The 27,371-nt window shown below is 44.2% G+C and overlaps 1 protein-coding gene across 1 annotated transcript in view; it reads left to right on the top strand.

The window, feature by feature from the left end:
• Positions 1-1,020: 1,020 nt before the first annotated feature.
• NXPH1 (neurexophilin 1) overlaps positions 1,021-27,371 on the top strand; it is a gene marked incomplete at its 3' end in the record, with an annotated part of 139,474 nt that continues 113,123 nt past the window's right edge. The window contains exon 1 of the mRNA XM_082015299.1: positions 1,021-1,189. Coding sequence (XP_081871425.1) covers positions 1,136-1,189 — 54 coding nt within the window. The 5' untranslated portion in view covers positions 1,021-1,135. The remainder of the gene's footprint in view (positions 1,190-27,371) is intronic.

The following is a 27,371-nucleotide window of genomic DNA, read 5'->3' as shown; positions in this document are numbered from 1 at the left end:
GCGCCCCTGGCCGAAGGCGAGCGGGCAGCCCGGGCAGCTCCCTCCTCCCGTAAGTGTCCTGCTCGGCGGAGCGGGAGCGCGGCCGTGTGCGGAGAAGGGGAAGCGTGGGGGGGAGAGCCTGCCAGCCGCCCCGCCGTCCTGACAGTGTCTGCGCCGGATGCACAGCGGCCGCGGGACACCTCGGCGCGGAGCGCGGCGAGGAGATGCGCAGGGGCGGCGGGCTGCGCCGCGGCGCTCAGCCCCTCTAGGCTTGCCCATGGAGCCCCCCGCGGAAGCCCCGGCCGCCGTCGGACCCCCCACGCCGTACGTATCCCCGCCGCGCCCCCCTCCCCCCCACGGCGGCGGGGCTGTCCGCGGGGCGCGGGAGCGGAGGAGGACTGGGGCAGGGGATGGGGGTCTGCGCCCGTCGTGGAGCCCCCGGGGCGCGGCCCCGGTCCGGGGCAAGTCACGGTGCGCCTAAGGAGCGGCCGAGGGAGGTGGGCGCTTGTGGGGTTAGGCAGAGCCTGCTCGGGGGTCCCGGAGGCGAAGTTCCTCGCCCTGGCTTTAAGCACCCAGGGGCATTCGGAGCCCCGACCCCAGTCGTCTCCTGCCCCTTTTCTCCCCGCTCCGGCGCCGCTCCGCTCTCCAGCGCGCTGCCGCGGCTTTGCGGCCAGCGGCCGGGCGGCTGCCGCCCGGCCCCCGCCGAGGGCGCGCAGGGAGGCAGGCAGGCAGGGCAGGCAGGGCTGGCGGCGGCAGCCCCGGGCCGTCCCAGCCCACACCACGGGGCTCTCTCGCCCAGTAAAAGGACTGAGCGCCGGGGAGCGCTGCCTACAGGCGCTCTGCAGCCAGCCCGGACCGTGCGATCACTTTGCTCTGACGCTGGATTAACTCGATTTTAATCGGTTTTTGTTTTCCCCCACCCCCACCCACACACCCCATCTCCTCCTTCTCTCCCGCCCCCCCCTTCCCTACACACCTCTCTTCCCCCCGTGTCTCAAGCCTAACCTTGTCTTGTGGTCATGGGGTCTATAATTTCATTTTTGTCTAGGCTGGTGAGAGCTCTGCTTGTTCTGTAAAGTGGATGTCAGGTGGATCTATGTTCTGGAAGGAACAAAGAGGCAGCGAAGGCAGCGCGGGGGAAGTTTGAGCGGCGAGGATGCAGGCTGTGTACTGGTACGCGGTCCTTCTGCTGCAGCCTACCCTCTACCTGGTGAGTGCCCCGGCCCCTCGCACGGCCCGGGGAGGGGGCAGCTCGGCGGGGAGGTGGGCACCAGCCTGGCGGAGAACGAACGAACTCACGGCAACTACCGGCGCCCCTCAGCCAGCCCTGCTCCGTCCTCCCGGGATCGGGCCGGGGCGGGGAGGCGCGGGGATCGGCCGGGAGCTCTCGGCGGGGCGCGGTGAGGGGCAGACTCACAATTGCTCCTCCGCGGGGAAGGGGCGCGCCGCCGGGCGAGAGCAGGGCCGGGGGCTCCCGGGCCGGGTCCCCCGGTGCCTGCGGGGACACCAGAGCGTCGTCGCGGGGGCGCCCGCCCAGGCTGTGGGCTGGAGGCAACTTCTTGTCCTCTGCTCCCTCGTGAGGGTGGGAGCCCCTGAGGACGGGACCCCCCCAGCGTGCCACTAAGGGCGGCACGGCACTGGCGTGCGGGCACTCGGGGCCGAGCACAGCTAGTATTTTCTGGGTGAAGTGTCATTGACTTTCGTAGCAAATCTCCTTTAAGATTACCGGGGGAACACCAGTAAACAGCGCCGTTATCTCCTTTAACACACACTTTATTCCCTCTACGATCGCAAGGAACAAAAACAAGGCAGAGGCTGCTCCTTTGCAGCCCGTACCCTCGTTCTCCTGCGATGCATTAAGCAGGCAAACACTTGGCGGGATCTCGACCCCGTGGCGGCGGGGGCGAGAAAAGCCCCTTTGCCAGGGGGGCGGCCGAGAGAAGCACCCTTGCGCCCGTGCCGGGGGAGGCGGCGGCCCCGGCCCCAGCCCCAGCCCCGGCTCCGCGGTCGCCGGGCGCTGCCTGCGCCGCCGCTCCCTGCGCTGGCGCGGCCGCGCCGCCTGGGGGCGCTGCGGGGCAGCGCGGCGCGGCGGAGCGCGGGGCAGCCAATCCCGAGCGGGCGCGGGTCGGGGGGGCCCGGTGGGGAGCCAGGCCGGGCGGCGCGCTCGTCCCGCGGCCGCGCAGCGCCCAGCGCGGCCGCGCAGCGCCGGGGGTCGCGCCCCCACCCCGTCCTGCGCCCGCCCGGCGTGGCTGCCTCCTGGGTGCCCCTGCCCTGCAGTGCCATGTCTGCCGCGGGCGTCCCTCCTCCCCGCGAATTTTATAGGCGGGGGGGGGAGGGAGAAGAAGCGGGGAGAAAAGTGCGTGGCAAATAATCTATCAAAAAGCCGGAGCGAGATCGATACGTCGTGTTAAATTTTAAATGTGTTTGCTGGCAGTTAAACTGCTCTCGACTCATTACAACAACAGTGCTGGATTTATTCTAATGCGCTGCAGTCTGAACAACAAGCGCATTAATTCTCCTTTAATTGTAAACTGGGAGCATTTGAAAACCATTCAGTGTGCAAATTATGCTGATTCAATTACCGTTTAGTTACAGACTTCATTACCTGAATGCCTTTTTTTTTTTTTTTTTTTCCGAGGGCTTGGCATTGCAGAGTAAAGGAGACGATTTTCCAGTTTCCCTCGAAACAATGCGAAATATGATTTTTAAAAATCGGGAATAAAAAACGAGCTACGGAGAGGGGATGCACTCTTCGGCTGGGCTGTGTCTTCTGCCAAAACACTCGGGGGGGATCCAAAGGGTTTCCCTGTCTAATCCAATTCTTCTTTCAGAGTCGATACTTCCACCTTTATGCCAATCTCTTCCTAGTCTCTGTATTTAGGGAGTGACTCTGAAAGTTTGCATTAGGCCATTGTGTGATAATAAACTGTTTATTAGCATCGAAGCATGAAGTTTTGATTAAAGCTTTAATCTGGTGTCACAAACCAGCAAGGTGCAGCACTTTGCTGTGCCTATCCGTGTGTGCGCATCGCTCTGCGTGGACTACAGCAGTTTCAACTGGGAATTAAATTTCCAGTACCCAACCTGTTAGGAAGAGCAAATGAAATGGCAGCACAACCAGCTTCCTATCGAGTTGGTTAAAAAATATTTTTTGAGAGGGGTTAATAAAACGGGAGAGAGAAAACAGCTTGTTTCCCCTCCACCTAAATTAGGAGGTGTTCAGTGATAGTGAACAGCCGCAGTGAGGCTGGGCTGCCTCCAACTTACTCATTTACAGACACTCGCTGGCTTGTAATTTCTCGTCACCCAGCAAACCACTGCTCTTCCCCCCCCGTTAAATCTTTTCCTGATGAAATCTTAGGGAAAAGAAGTGCTTCTGCTTTTCTGCCCCTTTTTAATAGAGCCACATGCCATCCAGCCTTATTGCCTGAAATTTATAGAGGTCACGGCTGACTAGAACGAGTAGGAATTTTGCTGGGGTAGAGATGGTTCGCCCTATTATGTTTATTGATAAGAACATTAGTTAGCCTCTGCAAGACATGCATTTTCTCCTTGTTTCGAGCTGTGCAGTCTATTGAAAGTGTTACATTTGATTTGCAGTGGAAGTGCATTTCCTTTGGCCTAAACGGATAACTTAGTACTTATTTGGTAGAATTAGGAGTTAACCTTTAAAGGCTTGCAGTTATTTTGTTTCTTCAGATTTAGAGAGCTGCAGAAAGTCTTCAAACAGCTACACTTGGTCTTATTTACCATGAGACTCCACTTCATCGTCGTCTTTCCAAAAGCATCTTAGTCCTATTCTAATGGGTAATGTTTTTTTAACTAACAATGCTGTGTCGAGATCAAAATGGTCATTAAGTAGGCACGTAAATATTAAGAAAACAAAAATCACCTGGTGATGGTAGACTCTTTTAAGGTTTGATCTCTGTCTGTTTATAGGACACTGGGGTTTTACACCATTCCCTTCTCGTTTCATTCCTGCCTAGCTGCCGGTGAATTTCCAGTCCGACACCACAGGACAATAAAAAGCCAGGCTGTTTCTCCCCATTTCTTCCTTTTTTTCCTGGGTGGAAGCAACACGCTGTAGAAGCCACCACAAAACGCGCGGGCTGCTGGCAAAGACGACAAGGACCTTAGCTAGTTATTTCTCAGTGGGACAGGTCAAGGATGGTCCAGAAGGAGGAGGCAGATCGTTTCCCTAACGGCTGCTAAGGAGGCCCTTCGTGCGGGTGGGGACCGGCGGGATGTTGGCCGGCAGCTCCCGGCGGCGACGGGCGCTGACCCCGTCCTGCCGCTCCCCGGCCGCATCCTGCGCACCCCTCCGGCAAACCCGCGGCGCCGGGCGGCAAAGCACCTTGCAGGTTGCAGGTCTTCACCCCCACCCCCAAACATGTTCACGGGCTCTGCCTTTGCATGTTCTAGGGAGAACTTTCTGCACGGTACAAGCCTGCGGTGCGGGGATCGCCCTGGCTTGAAGAGACTTCGGCTCACTACCTAGGTACTCCTTACCAGGAGTAGGGGGTACGGAACTAAAACCAGTCGGAGTTTTGCGATGTATACTGCTAGGGTAAGGATCCCTCGCGCCTCAGCCCCCCCCCACGTCCGTGTCCCGCGTTTCGCACCCCTCCCTCCCTCCCCCCGGCTTGTCGTTTTTTACCCAGCAAAATGTTTCTTTCACCGGTGGGTTTGTAAATGAGGATATAGACACTAGAGCTGACTGGCAGAATACTTTAACTCCATGCAGAATTTAAGAGATCCAAGACAAAATGGAGAGGTGATTTTTCACACTCCCTCCCCCGACGAGGGCTGCGAGCAGGTTGTTTCACGGGAGGAGCTTTTCTGCTTCTCTCTGTCAGAGAAGTGCAACTGCGGGGCTCCCGAGGCACCTTGTTTTACAGGGCGAGGGCTTTGGCGAAGGGTTTTGGAAACAGCCTGCTAACCTCCTGCCCGTGCCGGACTGGGATTTTAAGGTCTGTTCCACACCGCCACTGTAGTTTGGAGGCCTCCTGACAACCGAGTGGAGCTTTTCTGCAGAAATGTTGTGAATAATAGAGGTTTAAAATTGTCCTCAGCGGTGGCACACTTGGTACGGTATTTGCTGAGAGGGTAAACAGGGAGTTAGTGGCTCCAGAGTTTGTGTACATTTCATTTCGCTCTGCGTTGCACTGTTTGCGGTCATTTCACCCCGGTTAATGAAAGCTATGGAGAACGTGAAGAGGTAACACGTGCCAGCGAAGATAAGTTGATTTTTTTTCTTCTTCTTTTTTTTGAAAGATAGTTGCTGATTGTGTCCTCCTTTGCCACGGGAAGAAAAACCCAAACAACTCTATAGGCAGCAAAGATAAAAGAAAACAAAAAACAAGAGAGAGAAGGCATTGTCCTATCATAATCACCTCCCACAGTATTTTCTCAAAGGCATTTGGTGCTGAAAGCATTCGGGTATTGCTTTTTTCCCCCCAAATAAGCGATTTCTTGCCGTTTCAATTTGACGTCGGGGGCGAGGGGGGCGGGGGGGGGAGAGCGCTTGGCGCAGAGGGAGAGAAATGTCTTTTTGTGCGAGAGAGTTTACGTAGCCTTGAGACGATCCCGCTCCTTCTTTCTAAAGAAGTTTGAGAGGCGCTTTCGCGGCGGTGTAGGGGGAATAATTACTCTTGCGGAAGGTAAGACACGGGAGTAGTAACCGGACTCGGGTCTCGTGTAGGCGAAACAGACTTATCTGCATTCTAGTTGTTTTTTGGTGTGGGTTTTTTTTTTTTTGTTAAGCGGAGGATGGTGCAATCTTTTCGGGGCTTCCTTCCTTCCTAACCACCATGGACCTGTGCTAGGAGTTTAAGAAGGTGTTTCCCCACACTGAAATGTCATTTTCCTAGTGCTTAGTACACACGATTTTTATTTCTTAAATCACTGGAGAAAGCAGTCTGGAACAGATTTCACCTTATAGGGAGGCACCTGAATATAATCCAATATCCCCGCCTCTCTTTGACTAGCCAAATCTTCCAAGTCAGTACCTAGAGGTATCCATTTTAAGCTCTTTAATATTTCCCTGCATCTCTAAACCGCCATTTTAATTAACAAAAAGCCAATTTCCCAGTCGTCTTGGAAAGTGCGGTGAAGCAGGTTAAGAAACCAATTGCTCGGAATAGCCAGCACTTGGAGAAAATGAATGCTTGAGACATCCTTTCCTCCGTAGGATTGGCTTCTGTACTCCCGATCGGGCTTGGGTGAAGTTATGCTGTGATTTATCAGATAGTTTAACTCCCAACTCGCTCTTCTTGTAAGTCAGCATTAAACCACCTCCTGGGTGCTTTGTAAATACAGCTTTAGCATTTTTTTCAGGCAGCAGATTGACATGTTGACGATTCTGCTTTAAGGAATGTGACAATAAAGTGGAAAACCAAAGGCTGGCAAGCACTTCATCAAGGATAAAAAGGTTCTGCTGTAAGGATGTCACTCAATTTATTGTGAAAGTCGAATGAATTACGTTTAATGAAAGTGCTCCCCAGATGAATATTACCAGCAATTTCCTGAGTTGGCTCTGTCAGATTGATATGAGGAAATGCCAACCCATATCAAAAAAGATCTCCAATCTCAATTACTATGCAAGCTTTCGAAGAGCTCCTTTTTATTGATATGATATATATTGGCGGGTTCTCAATGCTGTGAAAACTGCTCTCTGTTCAACAGGACAGCATATTTTCTAGTTTATTGTTTAACGCTACGTTTTTCTGGCTTTTGTTTAAACTTCTGCGTGTGCCCTTCTTTTGGAGGGGAAAGAGCCTCTCATCCTCTTTTCCCTTTCCGTGACCTAGAGAGACCAAAGTTGCGTGTCTGGCAGAGAGCAGGGGCGGTGTTCATTGCAGGAAGTTTGTTCAGCCTGGATGGACAAAGCCGAAGGTCAAGTGAAATAACTCGGCTGGGACAATGGCGTTGGATCCCCTCATTTTCAGTGTGTTTCTAGGCGATAATCCAGACCACGGCAATATGTGTTACCTAGCGATCCCAATATTCGCACCTTTTCTTCCTCATTCCTCTAGCGCTTCTTTGGGCAAATTAGACATTCACTAAGCCCGCGAAGAGAGAGAAAAGCTCTTATGTCGCCTCATCTACATAAGAATTGACTTTGTGAGAGGCTTTTCTCTTCTATTTTAACTACTATGACACCGGCCGCTGCTTAGGAATATAGATTCTTTTCCCAGAATCCATCTTGCTGGGCTTGTTTGTGACTAAAGGAGGGATTCTTCTACCACTTCTCCCTTATCTTTCAATTTTTAATTCCAAGACCAGAAAGAAAGAGACGGTATTGAAGGACAACCAGGAGATGCTCGGTACTCTGCAGCAGGACGGGGACATGGGCACCTTCACACATGGAGCTGCGCTCCTTGCATACAGCATTAAAGAGGAATCAGAAACTGCTTGTCCTTATCACACGTCTGGTTAGTTTGGGTTCCCATTTTCCTCTTCATTACTGGATCCGCGTCTAAAACTTTCTTCAGTGCGCTATTAATCTACGTGATTTTTAAAGTGTGTTTTCCCCCCTCTCTGTGGGAGATGATGACTGTTTCGAGCCGCGGAAGGCTAGCGTAAGCGCTGCGGGGAGAGCGGACGACGGCTTGCAGACGGACTGGGACAAGGCTGACTTTGAGGCGCCCCGCCCCGCGGCTGCTGCCCCGCGCTCCCCGCCCTGGCCCGGGGCTGAGGCCGCCCCTCCGGCCGCCCCCGGCCCGCCCCAGCGCCGTGCAGCACCTTGGAGAGATCCCGCGAGGGACGGGCAGCGGCGCTAGCACCGCGGACAGCGCCCGGCTCCGCGCCGCGCTGCACCGCCCCGCCCCGCTCCCCGCCCCGGCGGGAACGGCGCCGTTCGCTGTGCGCTGCCGGGGCCCGCGCCGGCCCGCGGAAACTCCTCTTTCATAGACGCCCTGTCCCGGGCTAGTCACTGTTTCGGGACACTGCCGCTCAGACCTCACCCGACACCCGCTGTGGGCTTGGGGTTTGGCGGCCTGTGTTAGTTTTCCTGAAGGAAGAAGTAGACCGGTGGACAAACAGATCGATGTATTTACTGTTGCTACTGACTGGCTTTCTTTTAATGGCGAAGCAGCTGCTTTATTTTCTGCAAAATGTGTGACCAGAGGGGCAATACGTGAGTGTGGAGGACAACAGGGATGGGATCTTGGCTTTAATCACCTAAGAACCCTGGCAGGATGAGTCTGGGAATCAGGAAAACTGTTCGGGGATGCTCGGGTTTCTCTCATTCCATCCCAGAACCACAGCATCTTCTCCTTTTAGAGACAGATCAGAGACATCCGAGAGCATCAGAGTCAAAATGGGCTATGGGACACGGCTGACACTGAGGCGTGAGACAAGGGAGTGATTGAGTAATTAGGACACTTCCCATCCCCTGGGTTACGGCAGGAGTGGCTCTTGAACATAGCTGATGTCATTTTTGGGGTAGTGGCACTCTAAGACACCTGTGAGGGGCAGCCAGGTCTCTCTCCCTCCACTTGCTTGTATCCTGGCAGCCACCGCTTGCGGTATCTCCCAGCTCCCCCCGTGCTTTCAAGAGGAGATAATCGCAGGAAGTGCCTCCACCTCTGTAAATCCCCACTCACTATTGACAGAGCTGTCCTCTAGAGGTCTGCTGCCTGAAAAGCACTTGTCAATGAAACACTGACTTTTGACAAGGCAGGTGTAAGTGGGTGACTGATGGAGAGTCCTTCAATAAAGGAATGTGATGGGAATTGACTGGGCTGAAAGGAAAAACAACCCACAGTCCCCACTAACGCTCCAGACAAAACCATAAACCATTTATTCCTGATACATATTCTCCCATGAATATCAGTAGCGATTGCAATGCTTTTGCTAGATGTGAACATTTTCTAGTCCATTTTGATTACACCATGTCCCCGTGTGTGGTGCATGGAAACTGTATTGTCTGCTTCAGAGATATTGCTTTTATCTTCCAAATGCCACCCTCATTAATGTCAGTGTCTCACAGTCCAACCAGTGACAAATGTCTCAGGGACGTTCATCAGCCTTGCACACTGCATCCATCTCTCCAGGTGTCCTGCCTTTTCCTCTCCAGGGAATGGTTTAATAATATTTTCTTCCTTGCCCCCTGTGTCTGCTGTGAAATGATTTCTCCACTAGTTGGTCTCTGTCCTGTCCGTTTGCATGTTAGTTTTGCCAGTGCCCTCTGGGCTATCACTTCCCTTGTTAATCTGTTTCATCACTTCGATGACCGGTTGATTAGCGCATGGAAAGATAATCTGCTCTTTCCACATCTGCAGGTTGTTGAAGGGGGAGAAATTAGGCTTTTTTGCTTTCTGGGAGCCTACCAAATGGTAATAATACTAGTGTCCTGTTTTCCTCAAATTTTGTTTTCTTATCCAGACTTGATGCAAGAACTAAAGAACAAAGTCCGGTTGTTTCTTTGTGTGTGTAGCCTGTTTTTTTCTTATTGTGTGTGCTTGTGATTGTTCTGGTTTTTTTTCTGAACTTTTGAAAAATCTCTAAGTAAAATATATTATTTCTTTGTATATGTCCTTAAACTTTGGTGATAGCTGGACAGGATCCCTAGGCTCAGCACACTCCTTTTAGCAGCAGAGCTGACAGCCAACATAATACCAGGAAAGATGTGATCTAGTAGCCTCAGTTCTTGGAACCAGCTGTAATTAAAGTATGACGTTTATGTATTACATATATTATATGTTACACATTACATATTCTATATTATATGTGATAAATGACAGTATATATTATAGAGTATATTTATTATACAGTATATACTATATAGCATATAGTATATATTTGTATGTTATATATGTATATAAAATTAGATATATTAAATTTATATAATTTATTTAGGACATAAAAAAATCACTTAGAATATGACCAATACAGCATTCTTAGTTGAAAAACAGAAGATGCTACTTACCTTCCTAGATAGAACATCTAATGCTTTGATTCAGAAAACCCTGAACTCAGTGGTGATTTCTGACAATTCCGGTAGTTTTGGATCTGGACCTATGAATATAGTGATTTTGCCTGATACTGCATACCTATGTCAGAAATAACATAAGTAACATTACAGATAACTAATGTGTCTTACTCTCCTGCCTCTCCTGCTCCACCATGACAGCCCTGCACTATGTAGGAGTGAATTTTCAGCTGGCAGTGTATTTCCAGTATTTGTCTTAGAGGTGCATAGGAACCACTGGGTAAAAGGAAAAAGAAAAAAAGATGACCCAGTCTAGCCATATATTGAGAGCACTATTGAAAAACAAAGGCTCCTGTACAGCCTGATCCTGCAGTGTTATACAGGATAGGATTCCTATGTAAATCAATGGTTTACTTGTGTGAGGACAGATTCTGTTTCCTGTTGAAGATTAAGTAGACCATTTCTATCACTGAGTATTGCTTGTCATTATTCAGATGCCACTTCAAATTGAAAGTGTAATTGGTAGCTCTTAAAAATTTTTACCTAACGGCATTTCCATTATGAATGGTTTAGACCACCTATACCATAATATTTATCTGCACACTCATAAGCCATTCTTGACTGAACTTTAGAAAAACAATTCTTCTGCTAGGCTATTTTGTCAAGAAATGTTGTCATAGGCCTTCAGGTACACAAAACTTCTTATATAAAATTAATGGACTGCTTTTTATATTTACAATCTTATCCATAGCATTTGAGGTCTTGAGAAAGAAGGTATGGACTTAGAATAGGAATAACATTAAAGCTGTGTCCTCATGGTTGTTGCACAGTCAATAGCAATGTTGTAAAATACTGGTCTGTTTAAAATCAGAATGTTAGTCCGTAACTTTGGTCTCATTTAGAGTAATTTCTGTTGTCACTTTCTGCAGCTACTCTGTACTGCATACAGAATTTTTTCTTAATGTTTACATGGGGAATGCTTTCCACCTTGAGAAGATTTTGTAAGAAATATTGCTAGGTAAAACATAGCAATAATACTGTAGCTTTATGGAGGACAATTGCTGAGTGAAGAGATCTTTAAAGAGCAGGGAAATAAGAAGGAGTGCAAATACAGAGATGTGACATAAAAGTTGTGCATAATAAATAGTATATCAAAAGCCTCACCATTGAAAAAGATGGCCTCCATCCTGCTGCCTTCATCTGTAATGGACATTACCTTAACACAGCCCGCAATTTTATAGTCCTACTTATTTCTTCTCCCTGCTTCCACAAACAATTCTAATTGTTTAATTAGCTTGCCTGTAGTAGATGGTAGTGTAGTACATGTTGCAAAGAGAGGTGCAAGAGTATGACACTTTAGTAACACTATTTTCTAATATTTGAATTATAAAACAGTGGGATTTTGAGTAATTAATCGCACAAAGGATACCCTTAATCTCAGTGGAGCCACTTCTGTTAGTGGTCACTTGGAGTCAGTAAGGAATGACATCGTTTGTCCTTGATAAGAGTGTTGTGTGTGAATCATCTGCTGTATCTTCAGCTTCTTTCTACTGAATCAAATGGTGGTACCTCTTGCTATGTACATCCTTACTCTGTGAGCAGCTCTGCTGCCCCTACTAGCATTCATCATTGAAATAAGGTACTATCCCATAGAATTATAAATGTATCAGAATGTAGTTTGTGTTTGCAGCCTAAATGCATTGAATATTTGCTAGCTAGAGCAGAGTGTGATTCTTGGGAAAGTTATTGGGTAGATTAGCAGATTGTAATGATATGGTTCAGTTTTTCAGTGTAATGCAGTCCAAATGAATATGGAAATGTGTGACTAAGTACATTAGAGGGGGTGCGAGTGCTGCTTTTATTCTTCACAATTTATGGAATATTCTGAAATTGTGGGGTTGTGGCAGACACTTCAGAATAGATGCCAATGGTTTGTAACTACTTTGTAGAAGAAAAACACAAGCTTAAGTGAAGGCAGGAGACTTGCTCACATATGCTTCAGTGCTTTACTGAACTAGGACTGTAAGAAAGTGAATGCGGTATGGCTTTTGTATTTCTGTTTTTAGGATATGAATTTTTTTTTCCATATCAGAAAAGATCACACAATATCTTTAGGAATGTTACTAAGCAATATTTTTGACAAGAACTTGCTGAATTTACAATATTATGCTTATAAGCAAGCATTACACTACCTGTCATCTCTTATCCTAAGCATATATTCTTTATTATTGTAACAATAATTATTGAATAATAAAAATTATCCATTAATTATTGGGTAATATATTTTCTTGATTATGAAAACTTGGAGTCATTATTTGTGACATATTCTGACTGCTATTCAGCTTATGAAGAAAAAGTCTGCAAAGTATCTTTATTTTTGAAACAAAACCAAAATTAGGCTCTTCAAATAGATAATTCATTTGCCTTTTTTTTTTTTTTAAACCATGTTTTTTAAGTATTCAGGCACCACCACTTACTCTTTTCTTGAATTACAAAGAGGTAAGTGGTGGCGTATCTGAGAAAGCCATAGAATCATCATAGACTCTTTGGGTTGGAAGGGACCTTTAAAGGTCATCTAGTCCAACCCCCCTGCAGTGAGCAGGGACATCTGCAACTAGATCAGGTTGCTCAGAGTCCGCCCAACCTGACCTTGAATGTTTCCAGGGAAGGGGCATCCACCACCTCTCTGGGCAACCTGTGCCAGTGTTTTGCGGCCTGTATGTAGTATTATATATGTGCTCTAGATTTGAAGTCTGACTGCTACAAATGTATATTTTTTGCAGACCACTGCAGATTTTTTTTTCCTTTCAGAAGACATATGTACCTGAATGATGACCATATAGGGCAAAAAACATACCCTTATTTATTCTTCCACAAGAAACTTGCCTGTTGATTCAAGACCATTCAGACTCATGAGAACTTTGCCATCGATTTCTCTGGTCAAAATGGTGTACTTAGCTTGAGAAATATTTTTTATAAGTTGTTGGGAATGATATTTCATTACATTTTAGCTTGAGTTGCTTTGTGTGAATTGGCTACTCATAGCTAGCACAGGAAGGAAGAAGTCAGCATTTCTAATAAACGTGAAAGAATATGTATGTGTAGCTATGTGGTATTCATAGCCTTTGGTCTGAGCAACTTAGTGTCCTGTGAAGTTAAAATTGCTGAGTGGGCTTTATATGCTTTCATTTCTAGCATTGTTTCTGTCATTGTGGTATGTTTTAGTAAATTTACCCAGAAGAATGTCGTCCTATCTTTGTTTCTGCTGCGAGACTCTTCCTTTAGATCCAAGTCCATTTGTTCTCTGGCGAATGTCTCAATGGGTACAGTACTCCTTCACCTAGAGTAATAACTACATGATTTGTCCCTAAACTTTTATGTTTTGTTTTATCCAAGTGGCACAGTGTTAGTGATCTATGTCTGGCAAAAAAACCCCGAATCTGTGCTGCCAGCTGTTACAGGTGGATGATTTGCTTTAGCTCAACAGGTGGAGCTGTGACTTCGCTAGCCTGTTGATTCAGGCTAAAATTCAGTTCGCTGGACAGGTCCCTGACTCAATTTTGTTCATGTATTCTACATTCTTTAAAATTGCACTTACATTTCCATTGCTCATGGGAAGTTCTTAACCTCCTGACCTGTAAGACACTTCAGGTAATGGGAGGCATATGTGCTCACGTATTCATCAGGAAAAGTTGTTCATTGGTGGGAATGTGATGGTTTTAGCGGGCTGCTATGGAAGTTTTTTCCTACCCCAACTTTGCATATTAATGGAGAAATTAGACTGAATCTAAGACAGTATTTCCACTTAGTCGTCTTTGAGTATGGTCCACCTTGCGTGATTGATTTAAGATTAGTGATTTTCTGTGCCCTGCCTTTTTGTTAGGACCTCAAAGACTGTAGAAATATTCAGAATGATTCTCTCTTCAGCATGTTTGGAAAAGGTTAGTTACAGTGGATTTATGTTAATAACTTATGTAAAAATAGCAATCTTATTGCTTGTTTGATCCCATAATTCCCATTCCATAGACTACTTGCATCTCTTATGGGCCATGGTCCATGTTGCCCTTTTTTGCTTGATTTAGCTGCAGCTGATCATGTAGTGGTTGGACTAATGGATGAAGGATCATTCTGTGTTGGGAAAACATGTCACAGGAAAACAGGGGAGTGGCTTGAAACGAGTTGAGATAATAGCACGAGGATCCACCTACCTAGTTCTTGCTCCTCAGAAGCTTTCAATCCTCCTGTGTTCTCATCCTTTTAACATTTTGCAACATACACCTGTGTAAACTTGTTTTGTCTGATTAATGTTTAGAGAAGGATCGTTTCCACAGGGATTTGTGCATCCCTTGGTAAGTCAGTGGTTCAGACATAATACTAGATGTTTACTAATCACATCCAAAGGGTTCCCGATTCTACACTTACAGTGACAAAGTCAATTAGGTGAACAAAGTTAATACTAACTGAAGATTTCAAGGCACACCATCTCCAGTAAAGAAATAATCATTGTGATTAGGTGAAGCAAAGAGCTCCCAAACAAACTCCAGACTAAAATATGCTGAAAACATTCACTGAATGCTTATGAATAAAAAAAGCAGAAATCAAAATGGGAGATGCTATATCATAAGCAGAAATGTGGAGTAAATTAATCAGATAAATTGTTTGCTATTAATAATGTGACCAGCTACAGTCAGGCTCTAATGAAGATGCCCAGTGGGGATGGAAAATCTACCCAACTGAAATTACATTAATAAATTTATCCTAGTTTCCAATGCCTTCTGAGTATGTATTTAGGAAACAAAAACTGTCATAAAGAGAGCCTGACAGAAAAAGGACTCAACTATTTTTTTTAATTGAGATATTTTTCTTTGACAATGGAAGCAATTTTCAGGTTACTTAAGGATGTTAAATGTATCACTGCTTAGACAGACAATTCTTAGTAGAAATGTTAGCATAAAAGTGACCTCCAATGGTTATAAAACAAACTGAGGTTATGCTCTTTTTTTTTGTTTTCATGGTAGGTAAACATGATATGGCAGCTACCCTTTTAAAAAATCATATGGTTTGACCTATTTAGCACCTAAGGAATGTTTGCTACGGTCATCTCCACTTCTGCTAGAGGACTCATTGGGAGTAGTAGGGAATGCATGTTATTTAGCTCTCAGGCCTGAAGGAACAGGAGGTTAAACTCTAATGAAATCCTGTTATTTCTAAAATATGAATGAGTCACTGAAGTTGCACAGAAATAAGTACAGTAATCAAAAGGCAATCCCAGCACAAATTCCTTCTTAGAAATCAAAACAAAATCTCAAAGAAAACAACAGAATCTGAATAAATATTAATGCTGTCCCCATTGCTTATATTTCACAGTCTTTTCTCCATTGATATCTGTTTCTGTGAGAGTCTGTCTCTGAGCCTGGACCTTTATTTTCTTCTTGGCTACTTAAGAATCATTTACACAGCACCTGGCATTATTAGTGACTGAGTCAGTGTTACCCACAAACCTAAGACTCTGACATCAACCACAGGCTTGTTTCAAGGCTGAACTCTTACTTAGTGTTTTTTTTTCTCATACAGTATTACTGCCATTGAGCACAGTAAAGAAACATTGCAAATGCCCAATGAAATGGCTGTGCAGAAAGTTTCTCTTACATGCAATATTCTTCATTATTCATCTTTATTGTCTTCTATCACAGCTTCTAGCTTTAATTGGTTAACTATTTCATATTCAATTACTTCATAATTACTTCACATCAATGATGCACTCGAACTCTGGCTTTCCTTAGTGCGGTGTTTTCCGTTCATGACACTGAATATCATCTTTGGACATTTTTCAGTGTGCATGTCCTCACTGCACAGTACCTTTTCCATGGCTGATATAAATGAGACCATAGCAATCTTGTTTTGATCATCCTGGGCTCAGCTGTCAGCTTCAGTCACACATTCAAGCATCCTATGTTGTAAGAAGCTAACAACATGCAGCTAAGCTCTGCTCCCAGATAAATGACTGCACCTCACATTCAGCTATCACTTACAGCAGAATTAGTATCAACTGTGATCGTTAGACTTCTGGGTTATTTCTGAGCTTAAATGCCACCACTGCAGCCTAAAATATCATAACTTCTTTAGTAATCTTGCTCTTGACTCACAGAGGCACATGAAAGCAAAAAATAGGGCAGTGCTGGCCATTGGGAAGTAGTTCCAGCTGGATCTGTAACACCCTATACATATAAAAGATACGGAAGGCTCACAAGACTTTTCCACCCTCTATTTCCTTGGTCCCCCATCCATATTTTCTTCATCAGCCCAGTACCTGAAGCCCTTGCTATGAGTTATGTAGATTCAATTTCTTCTTCTGCTTCTGTAAGTGTGAAGCCAAACTCACAATTTGATGTAATTGCTTTAACCACTGCCTGGTGGAATAATTTGGGGGATTTTATTGATTTTGCTTATTCATTTTATTCTGCTTGGTTTAATAGACTTAGGTACTCCTACACTCAGGAAACAGGATCTCCTGGTAGCTAAGTTCTGAGACATTTGAAGATGTCCCTGCTCATTGCAGGGGAGTTGGACTAGATGACCTTTAAAGGTCCCTTCCAACCCAAACTATTCTATGATTCTATGATTGGTGGTATTAAGTCATTCTCTCTTGCTCTTTGAGCCTATGCGTATGAGTTTATTCTTAGTGGAAGGTATAGATGGTCCTAAATCAGAAAAAAGCTTTATTCTGATGTGAAAGAAATTTTTGAACCAGAACGTAGAAATTATGTTGCCTTGCCAACTCTATCCATTGGGCATATTAGCAACAATAAAATAAGGTGCTTAATTCTAGGAGCAGTTCATGCCTAGGAAATGTCATAAATTGTTTAAGTTAATTCCTTGTATTCCTTTGGTTGCTTGGTTTGGACTACTTCTTAGCTTCTGTGAATTATGCTTTCAGAAAACTTCTCCCAGCAGGGACCTGTGAGTATCTAATTCCAGGTTATGATCTCTAACAGGTCCCAAGGACAGAGACAGTGAGCACTTCATTGTAGTGATTATAGACACCTTCTGGATCTAGCCTGGAGGAGCTTCCAAAATTGCTAATACTAAGCATGAGCAGTCCTGTGTTTTCCTGTTTTTAATCTGCTTGCTAGACTTCCTTTATCTTCACATCCAAGTCCAATTCTTGTCCTTACATTCAAAAAAAACCAACTTGTCAGTCTGTCATAGCACAGCTAATTAATTACTTCTAGAAAGCTGTGTATGTGCCCAACATCCTGACTGCTTTTATTTTTTCCCTAAGAGCAATACTCATCGTTAGACATGGATGTATTGTAACTCAAAACAAGTTACCAATTTGCAGGCCACTTACCTCACTCCACATCCATTATTTTTAAGCTTATAATTGGCTTTGTTTAATGATTTGTATCTATCATTGCCCATAAAAATCTATCAACAAACTACTGCATGCTCTCTTTATGTCTAGCTGCCTCTTCATCCTCAGTGGACTAGCAGGAACTGTCAGTAAAAGAACAGGGGAACTTGGCTCCAGCATCTTATTTTATCAGTCTAGGACATTAGGAGCGAGGATTACAGGGATGTTCTAGCTTGGTCCATCTAGCTCTATAGGCTGAAAAAAGCACACTCTGTTTTGCAGCGCTAAAACATGTCTAGGTTGTTCCACACAAATAGCTCTAGGGGGTTGAAGCATTTAGAGAATATTAGTAATTTTTAGCTGTAAAAGCTGGGGTGCTTCTGGGAAGAAGTAGTTAAAACTTGAGATTAAAAACACCCAACAAACTAGACTGGCTTTGAATGGGCATTTCAGGATAAATTATATACCTGACAAAAAGACCATGCCCTACCACATTTCAAAGGTTTTTCTTTCTCCAAAAAGGCAACATTAGGACTTCTCAAAGAAGAACAGTTTTTTTCAAAGCAACGTATATTTTCCTGTAATCTTGTTCTCTAAACTGTTTTGTATTAAACTTTCCACAAAGACTAAACAAATATTGAGGCAGATACCTTGCAGGGAAAATTTTACTCCAAGTGGTTAAAGTTCAGCAAACTTATAAGCAACTGAAAAAAGGTCTTATTATGGGAAGTTTCAGGCAACCTTAATCATAGCCATTGCTACCAGAACCACCTATAATTTATAGACATATGTACCCTCTTAGGTGCTATGTGTGACAGTACTTTCCAAAACGGTGTTATCCTATAAATACCTGTTGCTTTTTTTTTTTAATGTTGTTCCTTGGAGAAGTTCAAAGTGTTAAATAGAATGGTTAGAAGAATGCAGTTATTGTTATTATTTATAATTTCTTTATAACACTGCCCACTGTATAGTGGCTACAGAGTGGTTGCAGACCAGACTTTTAGTAATAACTTTTTCATCATCAGATGCTTAGAAAAGGTAGAGGAAATGCTGGGATGTAGTGGATAGATTTTTTTTTTTTTTTAATTAAAAGTGGAAGATAGCCACATTTGGTATGCATAGAATGAAAAGTGCTGTTCTTTAAATACTTAAATGTGCAGATTGTATCCATTTTTACATGGCTTTAATTATTTTCTAAATATACTGTTTGAGAAGCATAGACATTATAGTGCTGTTTGTTCAAGAGGAGTGCGATATATTTCTTTTTGAATAAGGCTTTTTCACCCTGCCATCTCTTAATGAGTAGACCTTTTTAATCTGTACAGATGAAACATGTAGCTTGTTACAGCAGCTCAAACATAATTAGTGATCAGTTTGCACAGAAACAGCTAAGGGACAAAAAACCCAGTATCTATTATTTCTTACTTCTCCATCTTAAAATAAGGAGATTTTTCAACTGGTAAATGAAAATAGATCACCAGTGCCACCAGATTTGGGTGAAATGTACTAGTAGCATGATTAAGAAAGTCTTGCTTCATTTCAGGCTACATGTGACCTTGGGAGGGCTCAGTTATGCCTTGGAACAAAAATACTTGATGTTTCATTGTGTAGTGGTAACATCTTTCACCTTTATGTGGATTTAAAAATGTAAATAAAATTGGTTTCTGTCAATGGTATATGTGAAGGTCACTGTCATATTCACCACGAGAATTCAAACTGCTATTTGACCCATTGTTGGTTCAGTAGATAACAATGCATTCTATTCACTTCCAGTAATCTAATTTGCAAGCATTTTATAGCCCAATATTTTATGGCTAGTTGCTAAAAAATAAGGAACAGGCTGCCCAGGGAGGTGGTGGAGTCGCCATCTCTGGAAGTGTTCAAAAAACGTGTGGATGTGGTGCTTCAGGACATGGTTTAGGGGACATGGTGGTGCTGGGTTAATGGTTGGACTTGATGATCTTAAAGGTCCTTTCCAACCTAGTGATTCTGTGATTCTGTGATTCTGTGAAATAAACCTTTAAGCACTTCATTGCAGTTTTATTTACAGAATAACTGTGTATCAAATAGAGAAGTTTTTTAGAATGCTAGGACATCTTGTATTGCAGTCTTGCAAAAATGGCAAGATTGAGTACTATAAAAGATAGTAGGAATGACTAGCTAAAGAGTTCAAGGGCTCTCTTAGTTTTACTTTTAACTTGTAGTGCTTATCTCATGCAATTCTCTAACAAATCTTTGTGGCAGCTTTGGCATAAGTTATATTCTTCTAAAATTGAAAAAAAGCAAAAGCCACTGTGCTTGCTGTTTAGAGGTGGGGATGGGTAAAAACAGTCTGGATTTAGATGATACGATATAAATGCCATTTTTCTAGTTTTGGCAATGCAAAACCTGGGAATAAGTGTGAGGTTTGTTTGCCACAATGCAGACTACCCAGGTGCCTTCAGATTTCTCCCTGGATATCTGGAACATTTGTTGGCCAGTGCTTCAGCCAGTATTAAGTCCGGATGGCTCCCTTGATCTGGCCGTATGTGACTATACATACCTTCTGCTGTTGCTTCCTCTCTTGGCTAGCAGACCAATTGTTCTGAAAGTGTGTAAGCTGTCATGCTTTGAGACAGAAACAAACCCTTAAATGTGAAATGTTAGCATGAGACTTTCCTACATGCAACTGATTCTGCATTTGCTCAGTACAAAGATAGACGTTCCTTTCACTGGAATGTGAACAATATCCTATTTTTAAGTATTTCTGTGCTGCATTATTTAGAGCTTCCTTAGAAACAGCTGATATTTGACATAGGTAGAATCAGGACACTAGATTAGGTGAACTGATTTGGCCATTACTCTGTTTTTGTATCAAGTGGAACACACTAAATACATGTTACCATGAGATTCACAGAATCACAGAATCACTAAGGTTGGAAAGGACCTTTAAGATCATCAAGTCCAACCATTAACCCAATGCCACCATGTCCCCTAAACCATGTCCTGAAGAGCCACATTCACACTTTTTTTGAACACTTCCAGAGATGGTGACTCCACCACCTCCCTGGGCAGCCTGTTCCAATGCTTGACCACCCTCTCGGTAAAGAAATTTCTCCTAATATCCAATCTAAACCTCCCCTGGTGCAACTTGAGGCCATTTCCTCTCATCCTATCATTAGTTAGTTGGGAGAAGAGACCAACACCCACGTAGCCACAATCCCCTTTCAGGTAGTTGTAGAGAGCGATAAGGTCTCCCCTCAGCCTCCTCTTCTCCAGACTAAACAACCCCAGTTCCCTCAGCCGCTCCTCATAGGACCTGTTCTCCAGACCCCTCACCAGCTTCGTTGCCCTTCTCTGGACATGCTCGAGCACCTCAGCATCCTTCTGGTAGTGAGGGGCCCAAAACTGAACACAGGATTCGAGGTGCGGCCTCACCAGTGCCGAGTACAGGGGCACGATCACTTCCCTGCTCCTGCTGGCCACACTATTTCTGATACAGGCCAGGATGCTGTTGGCCTTCTTAGCCACCTGGGCACACTGCCGGCTCATATTCAGCCGGCTGTCAACCAGCACCCCCAGGTGCCTTTCCGCCGGGCTGCTCTCCAGCCACTCCTCCCCAAGACTGTAGCGTTGCATCGGGTTGTTGTGACCCAAGTGCAGGACCTCAGGCCATCGATCCAGCCTGTCCAGATCCCTCTGCAGAGCCCTCCTGCCCTGCAGCAGATCAACACTCCCACCCAATTTGGTGTCATCTGCAAACTTACTGAGCGAGCACTTGATCCCCTCATCAAGATCATCAATAAAGATATTGAACAAGACCGGCCCCAGAACCGAGCCCTGGGGAACACTGGTGATCAGCCACCAACTGAATTTAACGTCATTCACCACAACTCTCTGGGCTCGACCATCCAGCCAGTTCTTTACCCAGTGAAGAGTACACCTGTCTAAGCCACGAGCCACCGGTTTCTCCAGGAGAATGCTGTGGGAGACACTGTCAAAGGCTTTACTAAAGTCCAGGTAGACAACATCCACAGCCTTTCCCTCATCCACTAGGCGGGTCACCTGGTCATAGAAGGAAATCAAGTTGGTCAGGCAGGATCTGCCTTTCAGAACCCATGCTGTCTGGGCCTGATTCCTTGGTTGTCCTTCATATGCCCTGTGAGCACTCTCAAGATGAACCACTCCATGATCTTCCCCGGTACGGAGGTCAGGCTCACAGGCCTGTAGTTCCTGGGATCTTCCTTCCAGCCTTTCTTGTAGATGGGTGTCACATTGGCAAGCCTCCAGTCATCTGGGACCTCCTCTGTTAACCAGAACTGCTGATAAACGATGAGATTGTCTCCACCTGTTTGAGAGTAACTAACTGGTGAAAGCTAACCACTGTTAGACTCTACAAATGCATTCTGGCAACAGAATTGTGATGGAAACCACTTCCCAAACTCCCCCTGGATATCCATGGGTCTCTAACAAGATCTTATTTGCAGTATTCAATGAAGACACTGGGGACTGAATTTTTACAAAAGTATTCTTAGGTTTTCTGGGGGGTGGATTTCATATAGCTTCTTATACCAGGAACAGAAGGAGTTGTCTCTATGGCTGGTAGTGGGAAACTCAGCCCCTCTCATACAGTAGAAAAGATGTCTGTAAAGAGTTGCTGTAGAGAACATACTTGTGGCTCTTTCTTAAAAGAAAACTGCATAGCCAGATTCGATGTGCTTGATTAGCCTATCTTTTGAGCTAGGGGAACAGGAAGCACCCCTAATCCTGAACGTATGTAGTTGAGTTAGGAATGACAGTATTTGAGCAAAGAAGTCCTGACTCTTAGATGGACTGTTAGTATGGGTGAAGCCATGTAAAAGGTTTGAGCTTGGAAATTGCTCACATACAGGCAAATAAATGCACTGTATTTGACCACACAGATACATTCTTGGTGAGTTCTCTCATGAACCTCAGCATAAACGAACAAGATGAATATTGTATCATTTGAGACACAGGAGTAGAAGATCCATCTTCCTGAAATTGTTTCATCGTTCCTCTTGTCAACTACTTTTCTTGATCTTTGCTTACAAAGGTATTTCTAGGTTCAATAAAAGATATGAGCACAGTGTTTATTTGTAGTATTCACAGTAAGTCTCAGCTTGAAGGAAAATATGTGAAAGCAAGCCCATGAGCCTAAAGATAATAGTTCCTGTGTTTATTAACCAAGAGGGAATATTTTTCAGAATGGATGTGTTTAAAGGGAGTGTTCTGTTAAGCTCAATGAGATCTAAGAATATGTGCTGACTATAACCAAGATCACTGCATGGTTTAGAGAAGTAAATCTTGTTTTGATTTTTTTTCCTTTTGCCTTTTATGTCAGGCCTTTGAGGAAAAATACAAACAGAAGAGAGCCCTAAGGGTTCTAAACTGTATTCTTAACATATTATAAAAAACAGTAAATATGGGAAGAAAAGTATAGTAGTTCCCTATCTTAGACACAGTTTGATCTAAAGTCCATCAATGAAATAACTGTACATTTTCCCCACTGCCTACAGAAAAGTTTAACATAGTCTTCCACCCAAAGATTTCAGAGCTTTGAAAAATTAAAGAATCGTTCCCTTTCCCCTCTCCCCTGCAACAAAAAAACCTCACAACAAATGAACAAACAAATCAGAAGTGCAGGGGATTAAAAGGTGCTGCCCATTTTTGTCACCTCTAGTTTTAGATGTTCAACTCCAGACACATCACTTGTCTGATAGACTAACCACAAGGGTACTGGTGGTGAAGCTGGAGGTGCAAAGCAGATCTCTGCAAGTCACATTCTAACCACAGGCACTCAACATAAACAGTAATCCTGAATACTGAGTGGGACATCATACCACAGCCGCAATGTCTCTGTGTGAGGCAATTGTCCTATCTGCCATGAACAAGGACATTCATATCTAGCTAGGAATATTTCACCAATTCAGGACAATTAATGGTATGATAATTCAACTTATTTAATCTTTAATTGAAGTTGCAGACCTTATGAAAAAATAAAACAGTGAGGCAGAAATAGCAGAAAAATATATTGATTTGTCAGTAATTGATTTAAAAAAACCCAAAACACAACACCCCATGAATCCTGCTCTCATTATGCCATCTCAGATTGATGTTTTGGGTTATTATGTGTTTTTGCAACTAACTCATCTGCAATAAAAGCCCAAAACAAGGAAATATGACTCAGAAAAGGATTTAAAAGCACCAAACAAAACTGAACTCCTCATGATGCCTTAGAAAGCTATTGATAGCTCATCATCAGTGAGAGAGCCTAGCAGAAGAACAGTGAACAGTCTCCCTTCTTGGTATTAGCAGAGCTGTGCCATAATCTTTAGATGTCAAAAGGTTTTGCTGTGTCTGACCTAGCTTGAATAGCTGGGATGAGCTCTCTGCAAATCTTTATACATTGCTTATGTGCTGTATGTATTATTTTGAAGATAATAGCAGATAAACCAAAGGCTCTTTGCGCATGTGTCCATTTTATTGTTGCAAATAATTCCAGGGTGAGTTTTAGTGTTAATTACTATTAATTTGTTCACTACTATGATGAAGAGGAATTGCTTGATGTCACTTTTTTTCTGATATGGAAACCCTGTTAGTGCCAATCAAGCAAAACACAAAAGCATGTGCTGAACTCTAAATACGCAACATAGGTTACGGTGAGACTCTTCACATGTTCAAACATTTGCTTCCACCCTCTGCTGGATTGAGGCATATGTCCTGCAGGTGCATCTCTGAGTACTGTAAAATGGACTTAAGGCTAAATTCTTGTACTACCAGTGAATTAACATTAAAATTTTCTATCTGAAAGATTATACTGTAATATATTTCTTAATATAATACTGCCTCATTGTTCTCTACTGTGAATTAAAAGCTAAACACCTGAGCAGTGCCAAAGTTCACATGACAATCCACTGCCTGAATTGTATACAACTCTTGAGGCAATAGCCTGAGTATTTGAACTAGAAAATGGAACTAAGAAAGATAACTGTTTATTATTTTATATTGTGTCTTACATCTTTGTTACCTAGCTTACTGACGTGTATCTGATTGATGAGGGATAATGATGATTTTGTACTGTACTGAAGCTGAGGGTCTTTGTCCTTTGGCAAGGCCCACAGAAGATTTAGGTACTATCCAAAGCAAGGTTATAAGTAGGATAAATGAATGGTGAAGGGTTGGCTTTCTAGCTAGTATTCACTTACAGTGAATTCTGAGAAATAATTCAGCCCTCAGGTGCTTGGAAGTAAATACTTATCTGGTATCAGTAAAACCAGCTGTAATACAGTTTTAACGCCTATTGTAAATTTTAAGCTATTGAAATAGCAGACAAAAAGGTGGAATGACCTTGTTATACATTGGTAAATGACGTCTATTTCACTTGCCTTTTGGTCAGAGTTCTGTTTGGCTATTGGTTTTCTATTGTAAACTCTGGTGCAGAATAACCCTGCTCAGTGCTGGAGAAAGCTGATTGCCCAGTACTTGGTAGGAGATTATGAGGAGAGTCCTTGGATACACCATCTCAACTGAGACTCTATCTGCTGCAGCTAGACAAGTTGGACAAGATGTGTCAAGGGTTCTTGGTTTAGACAGAAAACATGTCTTTTTGCCTTATATGCTTTTGCTGATGATGCTGGTCAAGTATTGAAAAAAAATGTAACCCAGATTTGCCTACCAGCTCTGTTGCAAACCCTTGACATCAGACAGTTACAGTGGCTTTTTGTGGGCAGCGCAACATGCGTAAGTATGCATGGCGTTACTCTGAGTTCCCACAGTTACCACACAGGTCTGTGGCTGCTTCTGCTTGGTCCTGCTTCATGGGTCAACCAGTGGAACCACTCCTAGCTTTATTTATGTATGTACCAGTGTTGTCCATTGCCAGTCTGCACCCACACTTAAGCAAAAATCAATCAGGAGCTTGGCTGTACCTCCCTGCTGTTGAAACCTGCCCAGATCCCTCCACATGGCTTCTCTCCCTTCCTAGGTTTTTCAGGAATACATACAGAGAGTGGTTTAATTTGGTACAGTTAAGGGCACTTGTGTAGGGAGTGAATACATTCCATGTGTGCATATTTATATAAATTCCCATATTAGTCTGTTTACCTTAGCATAAGTACTGACGCAGAAGACAAAATGTGACTGACACCTGGAAAGATATGTGACCTACTTTATCCAGTAGTAATGGTTTCCCTGGTTATATACTGAAAGTTCATTGGGATGATGGCTGCCACATCTCTGCTTCTGTGATTATCCTGGTCTCAGTTACTCTTGCACATTCTCTGAATCAGCGTCCTGGGCTATGGCTATGCATCCGGCAGCTGAAGAGACTAAAAAATCAAGATTGTAATCTGTGGAAGATGCTCAGGTATGCACATATTTGGTTTGGCCTTGCTCCTCCCCCGTTCCAAGCTCTGCTCTCTCACTGTCTCCCCTGCTTGCTCTTTTTGGATAACCATCTGTTGCTACTCCATGTGGCCATTTTCCATGCTTTGGGATGCCTTAGATTTATCCTCTCTTTTCTTGTTGCATGGGGAAAGAAGAACCCTGCCCACAACTTAAGCCGTCCAGGTGAATCCTACCAAGTGAGGTGACTGCTGTCCTGGGAACAGGCATGTGAGAAACAGACTGCCTGTGAAGGTGGCCCAAGCACAGGGCCAGACTTGAAACAGCTCAGGTGTTGAGTGTTGGAAGGACATGCTGGATGAGTGCAGAGGCCAGTAAGGAAAGCTGTATAGCTTAAAGAACAGGTTTTCATGTGCTGGTTTTTATTGGGGATTTTCCTATTAGAAAGTGGGGTGCCTTGTATTTTTTTTTATCCAGATTACTGTGCATGATTGCTTGGTCAGATGGTAACCAGTTTTGATTCAGAGATCTTCCAGGGAGGACAGAGAGTTTACTGTGAATAAAGATCCATGTTTCTTTGGATCAAAATTAAGTATGAAGAGCACATAAATGCACACATATAAATATATACAAATATATGTATGTGTGTAAGTGACAATTATCTTGGTCTATTTTTGTGCAAGTCTGTATTGTGTCTGGCTGAGATGGAGTTAATTTTCCCCATAGCAGCCATCATAGTGCTGTGCTTCGTATTGGTAGCTAGAACGATGTTGATAACACACTAGTGTTTTGGCTACTGCTGAGCAGTGCTTGCACAGCGTCAAGGCTGTCTCTCCAACATTTCTCCCTCCACCACCAGTAGGCTGAGTGTGGGCAAGATCTTGGGAGGACACACAGCCAGGACAGCTGACCCAAACTGGCCAAAGGGATATTTCATACCATATGGCATCAGCTCAGCAATAAAAGCTAAGAGAAAGGAGGAGTGGGGGCATTCGTTTTTCCAACGTTTGTCTTCCGGAGCAACCGCTACGTGTACTGAAGCCCCGCTTCCTGGGAAGTGGCTGAACATCGCCTGCTGATGGGAATTAGAGAGTAAATCTTTTGTTTTCTTTTGCTTTTGCACACAGCCTTTGCTCTTTGCTTATTAAACTGCTGTTACTTGACCCATGTGTTTGGTCATTTTTTTTTCCTTCCTAATTTCTCCCCCTCGTCCTGCTGAGGAGGGGAGTGGTAGAGCGGCTTTGTGGCACCTGGTATCCAGCCAAGGTCAACCCACCACCAAGTCCATACCAGGAGAGGATTCTTAGCATTGTCTGCCTTTGGCACAGCCTTCAGATTAGCACTTGGACAGCTGAGGTATGGCTCCCCATGAAACTCCATGTTTCAAAATATTACCAGGTGGACTAAGGACAGGGTCCTTTGTGACAAGTGACATACTTGCCTTCTAGATAAACCAAGAACACAGAAAAGCACTCAGGATGCTGCTCCTTGAGGAAGGGGTGTCCAAATTCATTCTTTGTGAAGAGAGCAAAGTGTGGCATGAGGTGAATGAAGGTCTTTTGTCTTGCACAACAATAAAGGTTTTTAGAGGAATAAAAATGGTGTTACTTGTTGACATGTGGCTCACCTTTTGCCTATATGGCTTGGGAAAAGAACCTTGGCCTTGGTAGTATCTGTTCTCCTACTGCCTCTGTACCTCTTCATGTGGACCCAAGAAAGTTGTATCCAGTATTGTGTGCTCTGTCCTGTGTGTGGTGTTTT

Source organism: Phaethon aethereus (genome assembly GCF_964289735.1).
Source record: "Phaethon aethereus genome assembly, chromosome: 2".
NCBI classification, from domain to species: domain Eukaryota; kingdom Metazoa; phylum Chordata; class Aves; order Phaethontiformes; family Phaethontidae; genus Phaethon; species Phaethon aethereus.
The sequence above is the reverse complement of the archived record's forward strand: the minus strand, read 5'-3'. Positions and strand labels throughout refer to the sequence as shown.